At 45.1% G+C, this 16,939-nt stretch overlaps 1 protein-coding gene across 3 annotated transcripts in view; it reads right to left on the reverse strand.

Annotated features, from left to right (window-relative positions):
- Positions 1-6,720: 6,720 nt before the first annotated feature.
- The window catches only part of PACRG (parkin coregulated), a 1,057,472-nt gene continuing 1,047,253 nt past the window's right edge, over positions 6,721-16,939 (reverse strand). For all 3 annotated transcript variants that reach the window (XM_069607688.1, XM_069607689.1, XM_069607690.1), the window contains exon 5: positions 6,721-7,214. In XM_069607688.1, the coding sequence (XP_069463789.1) occupies positions 7,054-7,214 (161 nt within the window). In that variant the 3' untranslated portion in view covers positions 6,721-7,053. The remainder of the gene's footprint in view (positions 7,215-16,939) is intronic.

The raw sequence follows: 16,939 nt of genomic DNA on the forward strand, positions 1-16,939 counted from the left end.
CCCGTTTTGTATGCCCCTTTTGTGTTGAAGATATAACCCCCTCAGCAATGAAGGTCCAAGGCAGGCGAGCTTGGCTTCACTTGAACGACGTAAAAACCTATAAAGGTGAGACCTACCCTCCAACTGGTGCCAAATCAGAAGCAAGACAAGAAGGAGAATACTGCCAAGAAGAGGTGTAATACGTAGGGCAGTTAATTTCATATGAAGGAAAGAAGGTGATACCTGAAAGAGCCGCAGCAATCATGAAAACCTCATAGCTGAATACAGTAAAACAGTTGAAACCATTTTTGGTGTTATGCAACTATGTTAGGGCCTGGGTGTTTGATTACAGAACATAAACAAGACCCCTTTTGCAAGCTTTAAAGAAAACACAAGTAGTTAAAGTAAAAATAGAATGGACGGAAGAAATGGAGGACGGGTTTGGAGAACTAATAACTAACTTCTCCTTGTCCACCTTCTATCCCATGTCTGCTAGGATAGTCATCAACTGAATAGAATTTTTTGTCTGCACTCATCTTCCGTGGTGCTACAAATTAAAATGTCATTGACATATTGAATCACGGCACTCTTAAGATCAATATTGCCTAAATCCATCTGTAGATCTCTGTTAAAGATCAATGGGGATACACAGTACCCTTGGGGCAAATGAGTACGTTTCAATTGAGTTTGGCGAAACATAAAGAAAGTCAAGTCTTGCGAGTCTTTGAGCAACGGGATTGAGAAAACCCCATTCTTCCAATCGATCACTGTGAAATATTGAGCTTCCACTGGGATACTGCATAGTATCGTCGCCGGGTTCCGAACTAAAGGAAACTCTGCCTCTACAATCTTGTTAATCGGTCTCAAAGCTTGTATAAATCTCCACAACCCTCCTTTAGATTTTATGATCCGATACACTGCAGTGTTACACAACGATTCTGATGGAATCAAAATCCCTTGTTTCATCAGTGCTGAAATAGTCTGAAATATACACTTATTAGCTTCTCGAGACAAAGGGTACAGTTTTGCTCGAGGTAAAATCACTCCTGGCTTCAGCTTTATTTTGACTTCCAGATTCCTGCTCTCTTTCATATGTCATCAGCACTTTCCCCAGGAATAACTGCCAGGAGACCTTTTATGTTCCCTATAGCCAGCATGTTTCCTCCTGTCATTTTCTCTAACCCCTATATCCATTTCCCAGTGCCCGAAGTCAAACGGGGGTGCTTACACCTTAAATTATCCTTATCCATCTGCGGCAATGGAACATACTGTGGTCTTGCTCCCCCATTTTCCAATAAGGGAAACTGTGTGAACTCTAACCCACAGTCAGCTCCCATCGTTAGTGTATCCATGGCAGGTAGGATCGTCCCGTCTGTCGTCTTGTCGGTAATTACCTTAACATGCTCACATATGGCAGTGATTCTCCCTTCTCATTATACGATTGTCCTCAGAGGCACTCTAGATTTTCTATGGGATCTGGCGTTGTATCTTTAGATTGTTCCAGATCAGACCATCTTCCTTCTTTGTCTATTTGCAGGCTTCCCTCAGGGGCGCCGCATGCACTTCCTCCTTCTACCCCAAGACTGGGTTCTCTTTCCTTGACTGGCATGTCTAGTGCCCAACTAGTGTGACTATTGTCTTTCTCACCTTTGTCCAAGTTCAGTGTGCTTAAGGACAATGCTCTATGTCTGTGAATGTACAGAATTTCTTCTTCGCTTCATGTTTGAAATTTTAGGGATGGATCCCTTTTCCCTCAGATTCCATATTTGCTACCTTCCTTTTATCCTTGATATGCCTTATCGATCTTTCTTCGATGCTCTCCACATCAAAGCTTTCTTCGTCTAACACAACCCCTGGTGCTCCTGACGTTGGTTCCTTCATCGGAAGGAACTCTTCTATTCTGTCCCATCATATTTCTGGGCTGGGCCCTATTGGTTCTTTACGAATGAGACTGGTATCAAGACCCCACTGTCTCCTTCTCCCTTCTATTTCTTTGCCTTCTCGCTTCCATTGTAATTCTTTCTTCCTCTCGATTTCGTTCCTCTATCTTTATTGCTTTCCTTCTTTCCTCTTCTTCCCTTTGCCTCTGTATTTATGTGTCCCTTAGTTTTTGCACTTCCTCTTCTCTTACTTTTTCTTCTATCCCTGTCTTCTATCGCTCTGTCTATTATCAAACTTTTTTTGCTCTTCTGCCTGTTCTTTTTTCTCTTGCTCCTCCTGATAAATCGATTCTCATCATTCCCTTGTCTTCCTTTCCTGCTTATCTTTCAATCTCTTCTCTTGTAACTTGTCTTTTCTATCTTGTTTGTCACTATCTTCTCTTTGCCTCACTTCCTCAATGCTTTTCCCATTAATTTTAAGCAATATCTGTCCTCAAATCCATTTGTTCTGCACAAGTGTCACCTCGCCACCTTTATCCTTTTCTCCTTTCCATCTCTTAATTTCTCTGTCTATTTCTATTGATGAATTTGACCACTCACTCGTCTCTTATTGGTCTCGTATGATCTTATAGATCTCTTCTTTTCCCTTATTCTCCTCTGGACTCTCATCACTGCTGTAAGCGGGAGGTTTGTATAGCAGATTACTATACCTAGCCGCCACTTTCAATTCCTTTAAAGGATGTAACCCTATTTCTTCCTTACTAGCATCTTTCACTTCGGGCGAGGCAAGAGGAGCTGCACGCTCAACACCTTCCTCCTTCCGCTGACTTAGCATCCACTCCCCAGGTGGCGGATCCTGCCTCTCTTCATGGTACATTTTCCAGAGCTCTAGCATCGCAAATCTTTTTCTCTAATATCTTCCCCGTGTACGCAGCGTGCAAGTATGTGGTCATGTGTTGCAATACCGCTATAGCTCCTCAACTTTTCCTCAATTTCTTCACAGCATTTTATCGCTCTTCGATATGTTTACTCAACACACAACAGACTGTTGACTTTACACATTATTAAACACTGTGATCACCTTATTTTCTCTCTACCATATATAGGGTTTAAGAAGTCACCTTAGGCAAACCTGTTTGTGTGTTATATATTTCTCCTCTACTCCCTCTTTTTCTCCTGTTCATATTCCTTCGGTGAGTTCCTCCCTCAGATTGTCATCTATTCTTCTGAACTCCATTGAGCTAGGATTGTAGGTGCTTGATCTCTTCTTCACTCAATACTTCCTGTTACTTAAAATTATCACAAACCCATCCCCTTCATTTGCCATTCCCCTTAGTCTACTCACCATTCATTTGCTAATCGGCTTGAGGCCTTCAGTAGCGGCGACTCCTCCAATCCGACCGCAGAGCACCCGTGGGAACCGGGCACGGATTTCTTCAACAGGAGACCTGCAAACCATTTCGGTTCTTCTTGCAAGATCTCCATCGGCCGTTCTCCACAGAAAACCTTGCGATCTTCCGGCTAATGGCAGAGGATACTCAATTGTCTTAAAGACTAGGGACAAGCTAGTTTGGATCTTGAACCATACGAAACTTCTACCACGTAAGCGTAGGGCCCTTTAGGTCCATTGGGTAACCTGCATGCAATGAGGTTGCAGAATAACTCCACCACCAGATAATCGAACCAACTCAGGAAGATGGGAAAGGTACAGTTTAATTAACAATTATCTAGAACAGGGAGTTACAACAGACATCAACGGATGTTCGCTCGAGCTCTCCAACTAACTCATCTCAACTCAACGCATTTCAGAAAAAACATATACTTTATACTAGAAATTCATCAGAGGTGACGTCATACTATGTGGAAAATGAGAAAAACCTATGAGGGGTTGTGATACGTTCAAGGGGAACATCCAAGTATACTTTCTATACAGGATGAGATTGTGATTGGTTATCTACTGTCAGGTGGAGAACTCATGCCTCACTCTAAAAACATGGCATCTTCAACACTATTAAGTACACAGTAAATCATTGGCACTCAAACTATAAGGCCCTTCATTATATGGCCCTCTATAATTGATTGGCACACTCGTGCCATTCTGGATCAATCGGCTCACTTAGCAGCATGTAAGCTCAAACCCAGGTGCCAGGAGGTGGACTTGACTGTACCTCTCCACCAAATAAGCCCATCATCTCTCATCACCCAAGTCTTCTGCTGTGCATATTTTCTTTGAACTTGGCCTTGTAGAGTATGCTGGTCTCTTGGAATATAAGGCAGTGTGAGCATGCACTATTGTTGTTCTCAAACTCCACGCTCGGCTCTATTTCCATCCTTGGTTCACGTGACAGGAGACCACGATTTGGTCCATTTTGCAGCATTTAAATGCCTTAAATTAATACAACTTGGCACACATTGTGTTCTTTCTATGCACTTGAACTAGGGATGATTCAGCATGAAACGTTCACCACCTTCAAGAATAGATAACTGGCCTTGGCTGCTTCAGCTTTGACACCAGACCAGACAGCCCTTCTGGACTCTTCCATGATCTCAGCTAATTCCTGCTGCGACACAACTCTCAGCATTTCTCTTCATGGGTCCCCGCTTACTAAAACTTGTGACACCGATGTCCAGCTTCTATACAATGGCGGCTTTGCCTGCAATCTATTAACTACTTATAGCCAGCTTCTAAGATTACTTAATCTACTTGCGTTACAGCATCTGTACAGCTATTGAATGGCTTGCATTTTCTGCAGTGCTTCTCACACGTGCAATCTTTTCGCATATGAAAGTTTACTCGACTCTTAACTTTGTCATCAGTTTCTATATGGTCCATACAGTCTCTTCAGCCAGTATCCTCAAAGGCGTCATGTTTGTTTCTTGTGACGTCACCAGCTCCTCTTTTGCTCCTTTTCATATTCCTTCAGGGAGTTCCTCCCTCACATTGTCATCTCTTCAGGAATACATTTGGTAGGGTTTTCTCAATTGATACCTTCTTTGGAATATATGCTGCGGAATTGGCAAAATTGTGGTGTCAAGCTTGACACAATCTCAGGTTTACAGCATATAGACCGTAGGAGGGAGGGATTTCCAGCAGAGGCATGCATGCAGCCCCTCCTCTACAGGTCTTTGTGTGATAAGATCTATGGCCCGTGCACAAATTATCCTAAATCAGATTTATCAAGAAAGCAATCAACCAGCCGGTATTTTGGAGGGGGTGGCAAGTAAAGTAACTCAAGGGAGTGTTACTCTGGATATCCAATCCCCAGAAGCATGTATCCTTCGCCTATTTAAGAAAAGAAGTCCCTTGGAAAAATTAAAGACCTAATTTATATACTATTTAAATGTAGCATGGCCATGTAATTGAAAGCTACTTAGGAGCCAAGTCTAGATAGATGGTGGGAAGACCTGAGAAAATGGCCGACAGCAGAAACGGGAGTATGGGAAAAGGCACTGGGGGAACAAACACAAGAACTTGGAACAGATATTCTCCAATGGATTGCTCTGAGAGTACATTGTTTAATCAAAATGAGAGTGATGGAGCTACCCAAGGTACACAAGATGGAACCGGGGGAAGTGTGGTAGAATGATGTGTCTAGTGCTTTGGATTAAGGCACTTTATAAATACAATAAAAATACAAATACAAAAAATAGTAATAAAGTGAGAACTATATACGGGCAGTTGAAGGGGGAGGGGTTTGGAAGTTAAAAGGGGAACGTTGGAAAGCAGACTTGAAGTATATGATTATTTCCATTATTGTTTGTTACTGTTGTATGGACAATTCCCCCCCCAAACATTTTTTTTAAACAATGAACCAATCAATGTTGTTTTGCAGATGTATCCTTAAAACAGTGGCACACAAAACAAACGCCCGCAATGACGCCTTTCAATCAATGGCAAAGAAATGATGGACAGCAACTGTTTCGAATGTATTAGTACATCAGTGCACATTTGCTGTGTGACTGCTTGCACTGTAGTGCCGTCTGAGACTGATGTTCACGGTGTGTCGTGGTCAATCTGGGCTTGTTCATTTTTCTAAACAAGCCCATTCATAAAGGCTGGGGTTGCGTAGCAACCTCGAAAAAACTGAATGTTTGACATGTGTTGCATGACACCTGAAATAAAAAAACACGTTTCTATTTTGGGATTTCAGACAGGTATGATTTTAATGAACACCTGAAGGCTAAAACATTAAATGTAAGGGTGGCCAATAACATTCTTCTGCTCGTTTTACGGCTGATGGAAATGCTACCTAGGGTCTCATTTAGGGTGACCAGATGTCCCAGTTTTCCTGGGACAGTCTGGGGAAATCACCCTCTGTCCCGGGGTCCCGGGAGTTTTTTCATTTTCCAAACCCCGTCCAGGAATTGGAAGGCTGGCTCGCTACGGTCCCGGTTTTTGCTGGGACCCGATTTAGAAATCCCAAAATTGGGTCCCGGCGCTACTTTTCCTCTGAGTAAATGGGGGCGTGAATGCTTTTGACGCACCCATTTCCTCCCCCTTCCCGGGCCCTCTCCTCCAATGAGAGGGGTGCGCCTGTGAGCACACCCCCTCCCCGCACCCGACAACAGTTCAGCGACATAGAAGTAGGACTACAGTTGTATTGTAGTTCTACTTCTATGTTTATGGCCTGGCCCCGTTTTTTTTTATTTTACTCTTGTCACCCTAGTGTCATTGTACTGCTTCACTGTGAATACCAAGGTATTACTCCACACAGCTGAAGAGATTTGGCAGAATTGGTGTTTCTCTTCCATGACAAACACCCAGCAAGTAACAAGTGTAAACCTTTCTTGTAACAACCATTGACATCATCCACCCTGCCTCCCATTCTGCTCCTCCCAGACACAGACCAGGCATTTGGAGTTGCGTATGAAAATGATAGTTTATTGTCTATACAAGTGGAGAGATTTCACTGTGGCTGCCGAGCCAGTCGACTCTGCTATAAAGATGCAAATCATTCCGGGTACAAATGAGCACAGTACGCCATTGTGAACTAGTGAACAGTCGCCATTTATGTACCACATAGCCTTGTTCCCAGACCTGCTAATAGTCTGATTGGCCCAAAAGATGCTTTCATAGCAGCTGTAGAGAAAGACGTCATAAATAATAAGACGGTTATAGGGAAAGAGTGATGATGCTCTTAAGAAACAAGAGGACACTGCACTTTTTGATTTGGCTTCTCTCTATGGTGTTCTTCTAATTTAGCAAGCACGACTCGTAGGTGGGGACCATGTATTTAATGTTAATAAAAGCATCTTCTCCTCCGTAGCGCTCGAAGACCTCCAGTGTTTCCTGAATCAGGTCGCCAATGTTCTCACGCTTCTGCTGGCTGTAGTCGATGCCGTCGCCGGAATTAACTGGGGAAACAAAAACAGACGCGAGGCAACAGGTTAGGTATCGTGTGGAGACTTCAAAAAGACTTAATTCTTCTCGAATGAATACAATTTCCCACTAAGTGCCATATGATTATCCTCTTGGCTTCAGGGTGGGCATTCACCAAGCCTACACATCCAGGCATTGTAAAGGTGGCTCCCGGGTCATTCATCCTGTAACCACTTTGCCCCAAGTCATTCAATTCAATCCTTCATTCAGATGCTCCATCAAAAATTCCAAACAAAGTCAAATCACATAATTTAGTATTGGGTGCATATTTAGTCAATTCATGGCTCATATGCTTGCCGGTAAGGCAATACGTAAACCACAAACTAATTTCTTCTGCGCTGCAAGCAAGCATTTGTTAGTTCACATTTATTAACATGCGATTACAGAGCAGTATCAACACCCCATTGCATTTGCCTCCCTTGGGAGTAAGTTCTATAGCAAACTGCACAAAATGGCGATCTCCTATAACATTTTAATTTAAGAATGTTCAACGCTTTGGTAGAATAAGCAACCCTTCATTCAGAAATAGACTTTCAAGAGACATTTGGCCAGATTTAACTATACACAAAAAATGCTCCAGAATCGTTGCTCGTCAGTCTATCAATGGCTTTTTGTGTAAGCGTTGTGGTGATGTTTTTAGCCCATAAAAAGAGAGCGCAAGAGGTTTCTGCATGGAACTCAATTGTCGAGGAACTGAATTCAAGGACCTGCAGCATCTCAGTACACTTTCGGAGATTACTAAAGCCTTTGACCCTTTTCACCATCTGGGATTACCAACAATATGCTTTCTCCTTTGAGTCATTTCCACCACTGATCTTAGATCTTTAAAAAAAACGTTGTTTGTCCCCTTATAGGTAGAGAAGCCTGAAGCACCAATTAGTCTCAAGTGAATTCCAAGCTAAAATGTCTACCCAAAGTGGTCAAGTGAACATGGTGGGGATGAAAGGACAGCATTTCTTCCAGGAACATTTGCTTGTCATGTTGTATAGTAACTGTGCAATGGAGAACTATTCCTTGAAGGCTGATTTTCTCAGATGGGGTCAGTGTTACAAAAGGGGTGTCCTGGCCGTCTCATCTGAAAGATTGTCCTAATTAATGGATCACCTAGGCTTCTAGGAGACCTAATGCCTAAATGCTCAGACATCCAAAGCATGGACATTCTATGCCTAAGTCCATGTTTTGACATCAGAGTTCCTAAAGACAGGATATTGTGTAATTAGGCTTTATATTGCACATTGTTGCCATTTGCATGGTCGTTGAGCGCTATGGGATCTTCAAGAATAGTGGGATCGTTTTTTCGTCAAACACAGAGGGGCAAAGCAAGACTGTTGGGGTGCTGATGCAGCGGAGTTGTAACCAGGCTCTGTAGATATGTAGGTTTTCTATGTCATTTGTGGAGAAGGCTCCTGTGTGATGTGTATGCAGAAGGGAAATTCAGTCTCCCGTAGGTGCAAGGTGTGGCGGGCTGGGAACTGCACTGAGCCAAGTAGATGGGAGGACTGTAGACTTGGGAGTGTTTTTGGGGGTGAGGTGGGAGGCAGCTGGATTTCACCTGCTGCGTGAGAGTGGCTTCACAATGTACATAGTATATGTTGTTTGTTACGTCACTGAGATTTCCATCGCATACCGCTGCCATTTACATCACAGGTGGATCAGAAAGCAAGGGGAGTGGGTAAGGTTCGTGAGGGATAGAGGGAACATGTAACACGGCTTTGCTGCTGGGTTGATGTGCACAGCTGGGAAGTACCTGGATACTGTATGTCTGCGTCGAAGAGGGGCAAGTAGTGTTATGCTTGCTGTGGCCCTTTAAATGCTCTGACTCAACTCCCATGATTCTCCACCATTGACTACGCTGGCTCGGGGTGATGGGAACTGCAGGCCAATACATGCGAAGAGCGTATGCTGCTAATGAACAGTGGTTTGAACTTGGCACTTGTACCTTACTGGAAACCCCTAATCTCCTAAATCCCACCAACTCCTAGCTATTGGGTTGATTTTTAGTGTGAAACTATTTGCAGGTCTACTGGATTGGCTTCCCAACCCCCACACCAGTTGGTGGTTCTTGACAACCTCAGTTATGCACACCTGCCATTTGCATTGTCTCCTTGCACTATATGTGGAGGCATTAGCAATGTGGCAGGGTTATGGTGGTTTTATGGTGCGCGCACTGTTGTGGTTTCTAATATAATCATGTCTGTTTGTTGTGTTTGCTTTTCTGGTGCTGCATCCATAACTTCCCTTTAAACAAAGATTAACAAGAATTTCAATGTTATAACAATCTACAATATATCTACAGTACCCACTTGGCTTGGCCCAGTGGGCACTATAGCAAAACAAAAAAGGTGATGGCTGGAAGGTTTTGAATTAATCTTCACCTCTGGCATTGCTTCTTGCAACCCTCCAGACCATCGTTCTATTCGCCAGCCAAGCGATTACAAAAGAGGAAAGACCATTTGCAAATCAGGCCTGGTCCCACCCCTAAAGGGGCAACCACCCCAAACTGCTAGGTCACATCCCTTCTGCACGAGACCACAAGCATCTCCAAACATGTTTAGGCCTTGTTGGGCCTCATCAGGGGAGTAGCTTGGGTCTCTAGGCCCAACAGGCACGGGACCCACGTCTGGGGATAACCGTCCCACTATGCCTGGGGCATGCCAGGTGTAAAGTAGGATGTCAAACACGTAAGTGAAATGTACAGATAGTCTAAATGACAACAAGCACTTGGGGTATCATAGGTAGAATCAGAGTTCACGCATTATAATTGTCCCCTTCTCGGAAAAATATTACAGTGGAAATTTTGTGAATTTCTGCTCCTAACACGGGAGGGGAACAACACATGTCTTCTAATTTCTGCCTCATAGAGGAAGAGGTTGCCCTTGAAATAAAACAAGTTTCTACAAACGTTCTGGAAAAGCACTGGTGAAGAATACAAGAAGCGCAAGAGGAGGAAAAGGCGGGTGGGGGGTGCAAAAATACGAGTTCCGCGGCAGATGTTTACAGATGTTCAGAAAATGCTGTGCATTAGTCAGGCACCAGAGTTTCAAAGGGACATGTGCTGCCTCAGTCCTGGCAGAGACGCATAAAGCGCAGGTTTGGATATGAGGCACCGTGTCCTACGCTCTGCCCTGCGAACAGGCGAAAGAACGCACTCTGCAAGGAAGGTGCGAGGGTGGGTGGGAATGGAGTCACACGAATGAGGAAAATCCTGTACACTTTTATGTGACGAATAAAACTGCCAGGTGGCTTTGGAAATATGTCTCTGAGGGAGCACATCTTGCATGCATTCACAATGGCGCGCACTCTGTAACACCTCCCCAGCCGCTTTCCATATCAAAAGGACAATGTGATTGGTGTGGCGGAAACAGCCGTCATATATAAGTAAAAACGACACGGAGGGAGAGTGACAGGGGTTCTACAGTGACAGTGGAGCACTCTAATGTATTCCTGTACTATGGATCTTAGGCTTCCCATCGTCCCGCTGATGCCCCATGTAAACAAGATGGCAACATCAGATAGGCTTTGCACAGGGTGGAGATTTGACTTTGGTGATGAACACAAATTGATGTTCACCAAAAGCGAAAAGAGGGTGACTGCACGAAGGGGTTACCTGCAGGGGTGGACTAGGAATCAAAAGTGGCAATTTCAGCAAGCTGAACCCTTTCCCTATGAGAACATTTGGAAATCAAATAGTGACCACACAAAAGAGGCCTAGGGTGCTGAGGTCAAGAAAGGTTGCCAGGGTAGGGCACTCCAGTTGACGTGGAATCCAGGGGGGGGGTCAATCCCCTGTTCGGCCATCTCCACCACAGACAGGCCGGCATAGCATTTGATAGAAGCAGGGGGCCTGCCGCTTGTTGATTCACTGCTTTGGCAGCTACCCTACAATAACATGCGGTCTAGCGGCACACATAATTGCTCTGGCAATTTCTCCAAGCTACCTCTCAGCACCCATCCACTACATGCACTACTCCAAGACACATTGCACAACACCTCCGTCCTAAAAATGAAGCGATGCCCCATGATAAACTCGGGCTAGCTGCACGCAATGCCTCTCCTGTTCTTGCTGCGTGCTCCCCCAACTACCTCCCAGCACCCTTCCACATGCCATCTCAATATAGGTGGCTAACAGGGACCTGGCCACCCCTACCTACCTTCGTCTTGTCTAAAATACACACATGCATTCGAAACCCGACGACTTTCCTATACCTGGACTTTCTGTCCCCCGAGGCCGTTCAACCTACAGTGCGTTGGGACCATCCCAATGGTGAAAGGCGAAACACAAATGACAACTACTACTACTTTATGTTGATGCACACATAGCTAAGGAAACGAAGACAGAGCTCACTCACAATAACAGACAACTTTATTGGCAAGGATTTTGTTAAAAATTTAAAAAATTGAGTTCCAAACTCAGACATTCTAGAATTGCACCCGAACCTGCCCAATAAGAAGTCAAGCTTCCAAAGACCCGAGCGCCTCCACCATTGATATACAAGACAATAACTTACATGGTAACGTTGCAAATCTGGAATGATACAGAATACACAAACGGTTGAAAAGAAAAGTCTAGAAAGCACAAAGGGCTTGATGAGGAGTTTGAATGTGAGGGGGAAAAAAACAGTAATGGATCCTGTCACGTTACCTCCAGTTTCCCACACAGCCGAATGCCGAGCCTGAAGGTGAAGTGGAGGTTTTACCACCAACAGCTGGAGGTAAATCCTCAACTTGACCTCCAGAAACTGCTGGGTTTACAGCGGCAGAATATCGCTCACAGTAAATCGGACAAAATCCCCATGGGGCTTTATGGACTCCAAAAATGAGCAACAACATCACACCAACTTATCACCACTTTTAAGCCTGCAGTAAATTAATGGGGCCATGTGGCAGTAACAGTCAAAGGGTTTGGGCCAGACTCTCAAACAGGGCCCCAAATCTGCATTTTCAAAGTACATGCATAATTTTTTTTTTAAATTGAATTTTAAAATAAATACCCTGGGGCTGCATGAAGGTTGAGAAAGAGTAGTGCAGCAGCCAGTGACTGTAGTGTTGGGTGAGGGGAATAGAAACCCTCTGAGCGGTTCCCCCCCCTATTTCTTGCCATGGATGTCCAAGATTGATATGACTCGTCATGCATAAGAAAGATAACCAATGCAATAGGTGCTTTCTGGTTCATAGTGAAAAAATCGAAAACAAAAAGGTCGAAAGTCAAAATGCCAGAAAAAAAATGTAAAAAAAAAAAAAACATTTTTTTTTAATTCGTTTTTTATTCGAAATGGGGGAGTTCCCCACCAACACCCCCTTTTTTTTCTACCCATTTTTTTTTTATTCCCGGAACCCAAAATAAATATATAATTTAAAAAAAGGGAATTCGACTTTTTTTTTCGACCTTTTTTTTCTACATTTTTCTTTCGACCTTTTTTTTCGACATTTTGACTGTACACCGTGCTTTCTAATGAATACTTCAAGCACCGCCATCATCTCTCCTTTGATTGATGGTTGCAAAGTATTACATCAATGTCATTGCTCCCTGTCTGATGCCACTGCTGATTGGATTCCCAAACTATGACGTCAAGGTTGGAAAGCCCAGGAGTAAAGTGTTGGCCTATTACACGAGGGTAGCCTGCACTTCTCAAGCTCCAATCCCACGGCCCTTAGTGTTTCATCCTTCCAAAGTGGATACATCAATAACTATTCAACAAAAACACGTATTGCAATTCTTAGAAACTGGAAGAAGGTTCTGGCAAGAAGCACTGTATCCGAGCAAAAGATCCATATTCATATTTACTCCTGTTGCAATATAAATAGGAACAGATGCAAATAAACTCAATTACTCAAAACCAATTTCCTTCTCGTGGAATCGAGGAATACGCAAGGCTGTACTGGCCTACGGGGTACTAGGTGGGCCTCTGCACCCTGGGCCTCTCTCGTATTTTATTTTCACATTCTCTCATAGGAAAAGGGGTGAGCTAGCTCACAATGTGTAATATGGGGCCACTTTGGAAGATTATTTCCAGGGCCTCTTTTGGTTCCCAGTCCACCCCTGGGAATACGATCAAGAACAATGATGTTTTAATACTTTTTATTTTCCAAGACTCCGCCTTGACTCCCTTTGATCGATGGGGACACACGTAAATAAGACTGTCAGAACCAGTCGCTTTCATCCGACTTTTTTTCCCACTCATATTCTTTGAAGAGCAACTTCCGCCATTCATAAGGGCGTAACAGGTGCAAAGCCCGTTCACTGCCATGCCTTGCACGCTGACAGCACCAATGAACAACCAGACGGAAGAATTCCGCGGCAGCAACTGCCATTCCCACTGCTGAAAGGACACACATGGCCCCCTGCTCTGAAGCAACTCCACTGGCTCCCGGTAAGACTTTATGAAATGCAATATGTTTCCCCCAGCTCCAACCGCCTCACATCGGTCAGTAACCATACCCTCAAGAGCTGCACGTTAACATAACAAGGGCAGCTGGCGTCTGCTCTTCACACCTGGCACCAGCAGTCTGGCATGACCTTCCAAAACATTCATCCAAAAGGCAACTACCGACCTTCAGAAAGAAGGATGCCCCCTTCCTTTCCAGAGACCGTGCATTGCAGAGCCGCTGTGGATCACAGATGCTACAGAAAGGGTTGGGGCACTATTTAGAAAATACACAAGCACTGCTTGTACTTGCTTTAAGCCCGCTTTCCAAGTGGCATAATACTTTATTTATTTATTAGACATGTGTAAGGTTCCTATGCAACAAATGGTGTTTCAAGGCAAAAAAATAGGTGGGCGGGGGGGCAAGTGCAGTAACAATAAGTGCGAGGGGGGGTGGCGGTCTGCACGAAATACCAAGTGCTAGGGAGGGAAGGGGGAGTGCAGGGTAAAGAGGAGCGAGTGCAAGTGAAAGGGGGGGCAGACGAGGGGGTGTAGGGCCACCGGGGCTAGCAGAGTGCTAAGGGAAGGCCAGGAGGGCAAGTGCCAGGGAGTGCAAGGGGCAAAGGGGGTGCTGGGGTCCACATGCTAAGTGTGAGGAAGGGGGTGGACTGGGTGCGGGGGCCTGGTGCCCTGTAGAACAACCAGGCAGCCAGTCACTGCAGCAGATAGGTGAATTGGAGTCTTCCAGCCCTTTAAGATGAGGTAGCAATACCCTTGAGATGGATGGGGATGTAGAAGTTACTCAAACATCAATAATCGAACGACTCAGGTAGTTGGCAAAATGATAACTGTTTTAATATCAATTATCTAAAACAGGGAGTACAACGGACATCAACGGACGTCTCAGCGTAAGATCTCTCAATGCATGTCACCATTTGTCTTTTCCATTCACTGGTCTTGCTTCTTCCGGGATTTCATTCAAATGGCCATTGCACTGTCTCGTATGCAGGTAAGGAGGGAGAGGGAAGGAAAAAGAGAAAAGGAGGGCCTTGAGGAGCTCCTGGAACTTAAGGAGATCCGGCTCAAGCGTGAGTAGCCCAGGGAACAGGTTCCAGACGGCGACTCCTGCAGAGGAGAGCGAGATCTACCCCCCACTCTCTGCTTCGAGAAGTGTCTGATCTGCAGATAGATGGAGCTAGAAGAACAAAGGGCTCTAGTACTATCTAGGGAGAGAGAGTTAGATTTTGCGGGTCCTAGAACCCAGAAAGCCTTGCGGATGATGCAGAGGGTCTTGAACTTGATCCGAGCAGCAACCAGGAGTCAGTGGAGAGATTTTAGAGATGCAGTCCCTGGGCTTGACGCCTAGGATAAGTCTTGCAGTCCTGTTCTGGATTAGTTGAAGGGGGCGAAGGGAGGAAAAAAAGGGAGATTGAGGAAGAGGATGTTGCAGTAGTCCAGCCTAGAGAGGACAAGAGCTCTGAAGACATTCAGTTTCAGGGGAAGGTGAGGAAAGGGAGAATGCCTCGGATGAGGTGTAGCTGATAGTGGGCTTTCATGGCAAGATCCGCGATGTGAGGAGAATAGGAGAGAGAGGAGTCAAAGATGACACCAAGGCTTTTTGCCTCACAAGAGGGAGAGGGGAGGGGGTGCATAGAGGGTGGGCAGAGGGAAGGAAGGAGGAAGCTGGGGTCCAAATGAGAAGGATTTCAGTCTTACTGGCATTAAGGCAGAGATCATTGGCAGGACACCATGACTGAATAGCAGTCAGACAGAGATGATAGACAAGGAAGAGGCGGAAGTGGAAGGAAGCTTGAAGGAGAGCTGCATTTTGTCTGTAAAACACTGGAAGTAAGGAGAGAAGGAGGAGATCGGGTTGGTCAGAGGGGCAAGGCAGATGTTAGGTAGATGGTGAAGAGCCACAGTGAGATGATAGAGCTTTGAGGGAAGCCACAGGTGGAGATTGTGATGGGGGAGAGAAAAGGTCTGAGTTGAATGTGGGAAGGTTAGTCGGAGAGGATTGAGGTCAACCAGTCAAGTGCCAGGCCTGTGATACCAAGGGAGTCACAGAGCCGATTCGTTAGTGTGGCATGATTGATCATGTTGAAGGCAGAGGTAAGATCCAGAAGGAGAAGAACGGATGGAGAGTTGTAATTGAGATTTGAGAGCAAGTCCTTGTAGGTCTTCAGTAGAGCAGTTTCCATGCCTCTGAATGCCCTGAATCTGACTGGTGGTCATGGAGACAACCAACAGATTTAGTGTGATGGATCAGTAGGGAGATGACCAGCCTCTTCTGCAGAAGTTTTTCCAGGAAGGGGGTAATTGAGATAGGGCGGTAGTTAGACAGCAGGAGGGCTCGGTAGAGGGCTTTTTGAGGAGAGGATGCACAAGGGAGTGCTTGAGGGGTAGAGGGAAGGAGCCAGTGGCAAAGGAGTGATTACAGAAATAGGCCAAGGAGTTCGCAAGGGAGGCAATGTTGTCCTTGATAGTTCTGGAGGAGCAGGTGAGGACCTGTCTGGAGGAGACTTTCGTAGAGAGGACTTGTCTAGAGATCTCAACTGGTGCTATGGGCGAGAAAGAGAAGAGTAGGATGGAAAGAGAGAGGGGGGCCAAGGGAGGCCTGAGAGCTTGGGAGGGAGGAGGGATGGGAGCAGAGGAGAGTGAGAACAGGGTGACCTGAGTTTTGAATAAGAAATGGGAGGCCAGTGAAGTACAGAGGGTCACGGATGTCATGGGAGAACTGGAGTCTGCATTAGGATTGAAGAGTTCCATGCAGATTTCAAACAGTTTGCCCGTGTTGTTAGTGTCCCCCGAAATGCGGGCTGGGATATGGGCCCTCTTCTTCGAGCAAATGGATAGTCACTTGAAAGCAATCAGTCTTAAATATAGCCACATTTCCCCCAATTACAAAAAAGCACAATTCAGGGATGTGCTTGCCATGAAAAATAAGGCTAGACCAGCCTCCTGCCAGAAACCAACTTGCGAGACTAACCAAATCTCATTTGTTGGACTCCTTCGACTCACTGGCACTCCCAAACGGTGCAAAGATTGTCAGAAACTCCATAGGGACAAGAAGATTGCTTGTGTGTTGCACACCCAGTTATGGCCAATGAATTTCATCTCCTGCACAATCCCATCAATGTCATCATCGAGCTTGCTTCATGAGTGTTTGCATTACATAATTGAACAACCTATCCAAATTCTCCCTCTCCATCCACGGCCATGTGCAACTCAAAGCAAAACCCAATTTGCTATCCACCTGCACTAGCCAGAGCGGAACGTTGGACAGATCATGCCGATGTCAGGTTTGAAGTGGCCATCAATTTCACATTTGTGTA

Source organism: Ambystoma mexicanum, chromosome 4q (assembly GCF_040938575.1).
Source record: "Ambystoma mexicanum isolate Mex_15411 chromosome 4q, UKY_AmexF1_1, whole genome shotgun sequence".
In the NCBI taxonomy this organism is placed as follows: Eukaryota; Metazoa; Chordata; class Amphibia; order Caudata; family Ambystomatidae; genus Ambystoma; species Ambystoma mexicanum.